Source organism: Myotis brandtii, unplaced genomic scaffold (genome assembly GCF_000412655.1).
Source record: "Myotis brandtii unplaced genomic scaffold, ASM41265v1 scaffold735, whole genome shotgun sequence".
Lineage (NCBI taxonomy): Eukaryota > Metazoa > Chordata > Mammalia > Chiroptera > Vespertilionidae > Myotis > Myotis brandtii.
The window spans coordinates 113,212-114,380 of record NW_005370916.1 but is presented as its reverse complement, the minus strand read 5'-3'; the positions used below and the strand labels follow the sequence as shown (position 1 = coordinate 114,380).

Sequence of the window (1,169 nt, the reverse complement as noted above, 5' to 3'; positions counted from 1 at the left end):
GAATGTTCTCAATCAGTATAGAAAATTTAGAGACTAGCATTTGTTTATTACACCAACCATTAAAATAACAAGCAGTTATCAACCCCAGTGAGAAATAAATTTTCTTCAGGGACTATAAAACCAAAAATCTTTATAAGCAGTTCACCTTTCATCCTCTACAAGTAAAACAAGTTTAAGAGCTTGGTTCAAGGTTAAGTACACATTCTTGTGAGTTGCTGCAAGCGAACATGAGGAAAAACATCTTCAACCTACTTCATCTATAAGTATTTTCGTAATTCTTTTGTTACTGTTTATTGAAACTTGGATGGCTACATGATACTTAAAATGGAGGCTAGACCCTAAATTACATAGTTAATAAAGAGAAATGTAGGCTGGTCCTAAAGATCAGGTTTATTTCCCTCAGTGGGCTATTATCTGGAAATACCCAAATGTGTTTGTAACTTAAAAGTCAATGTTATATAAATTAAATTCTGGCTCCTTAACTATCCACTTATAAACTGAAATCTGGTTCTGTCACTATCGAACTACAGAAATTGGATTACGTAACCCAATCTCACTCCTTTCCCTTTACCGTGATGACTTAAACGGGGTTAAGAGGTGAGGGCAAGAATCAGGGGGAAGGGAAGGTCACGGTGACCTGGGGAGGGCACTAGGGCCCCTTCTAATTCCAGGAAGACGGTGCAGCTGGTACCAGGCGCTGCCTGCGGAGCCTGTAATGGCCGTAACCACCAGCACTATTTCAGGGCAATAAACAGGTGTACGAACACTCATGTGCTCAACTTCTCCCATACTTACGTTTTCCCCAAATGTAGGCCACTGCTAAAACCGGCCAATGGCTGTGCAAAGACATTTTAAAGCATGTGAAATGAGGGCTCCGTTGCAAAATCATCCGGATCGTAAAAACCCCGTATCACCTTCAAGATGTAGGGTCAAGAATATATATATGCAAAGATAAACATCAACACAAGATGGTAGAGTGGGCTTCCATGCCTCCTGCAACTTCAATACTCTTAAAAACCGGGGCAACTGGGGCCCAGGGCCAGTGTGTCCGACTGGATGGGGCTCCATTCCACCTCAATCACGTGCGCCCAGCGCGAGCACAACACGGCTGCGGCCGCGGGAGGGCTCACCCCTATGGCTGGAAGGGCAGCCTGGGGGGCGGGGCAGGG

At 44.2% G+C, this 1,169-nt stretch overlaps 1 protein-coding gene across 3 annotated transcripts in view; it reads right to left on the bottom strand.

Annotated features, from left to right (window-relative positions):
• PSAP (prosaposin) overlaps positions 1-865 on the bottom strand; it is a 34,821-nt gene extending 33,956 nt beyond the window's left edge. For all 3 annotated transcript variants that reach the window (XM_014530364.1, XM_014530365.1, XM_014530366.1), the window contains exon 1: positions 796-865. In XM_014530364.1, coding sequence (XP_014385850.1) covers positions 796-850 — 55 coding nt within the window. In that variant the 5' untranslated portion in view covers positions 851-865. The remainder of the gene's footprint in view (positions 1-795) is intronic.
• Positions 866-1,169: the final 304 nt, after the last annotated feature.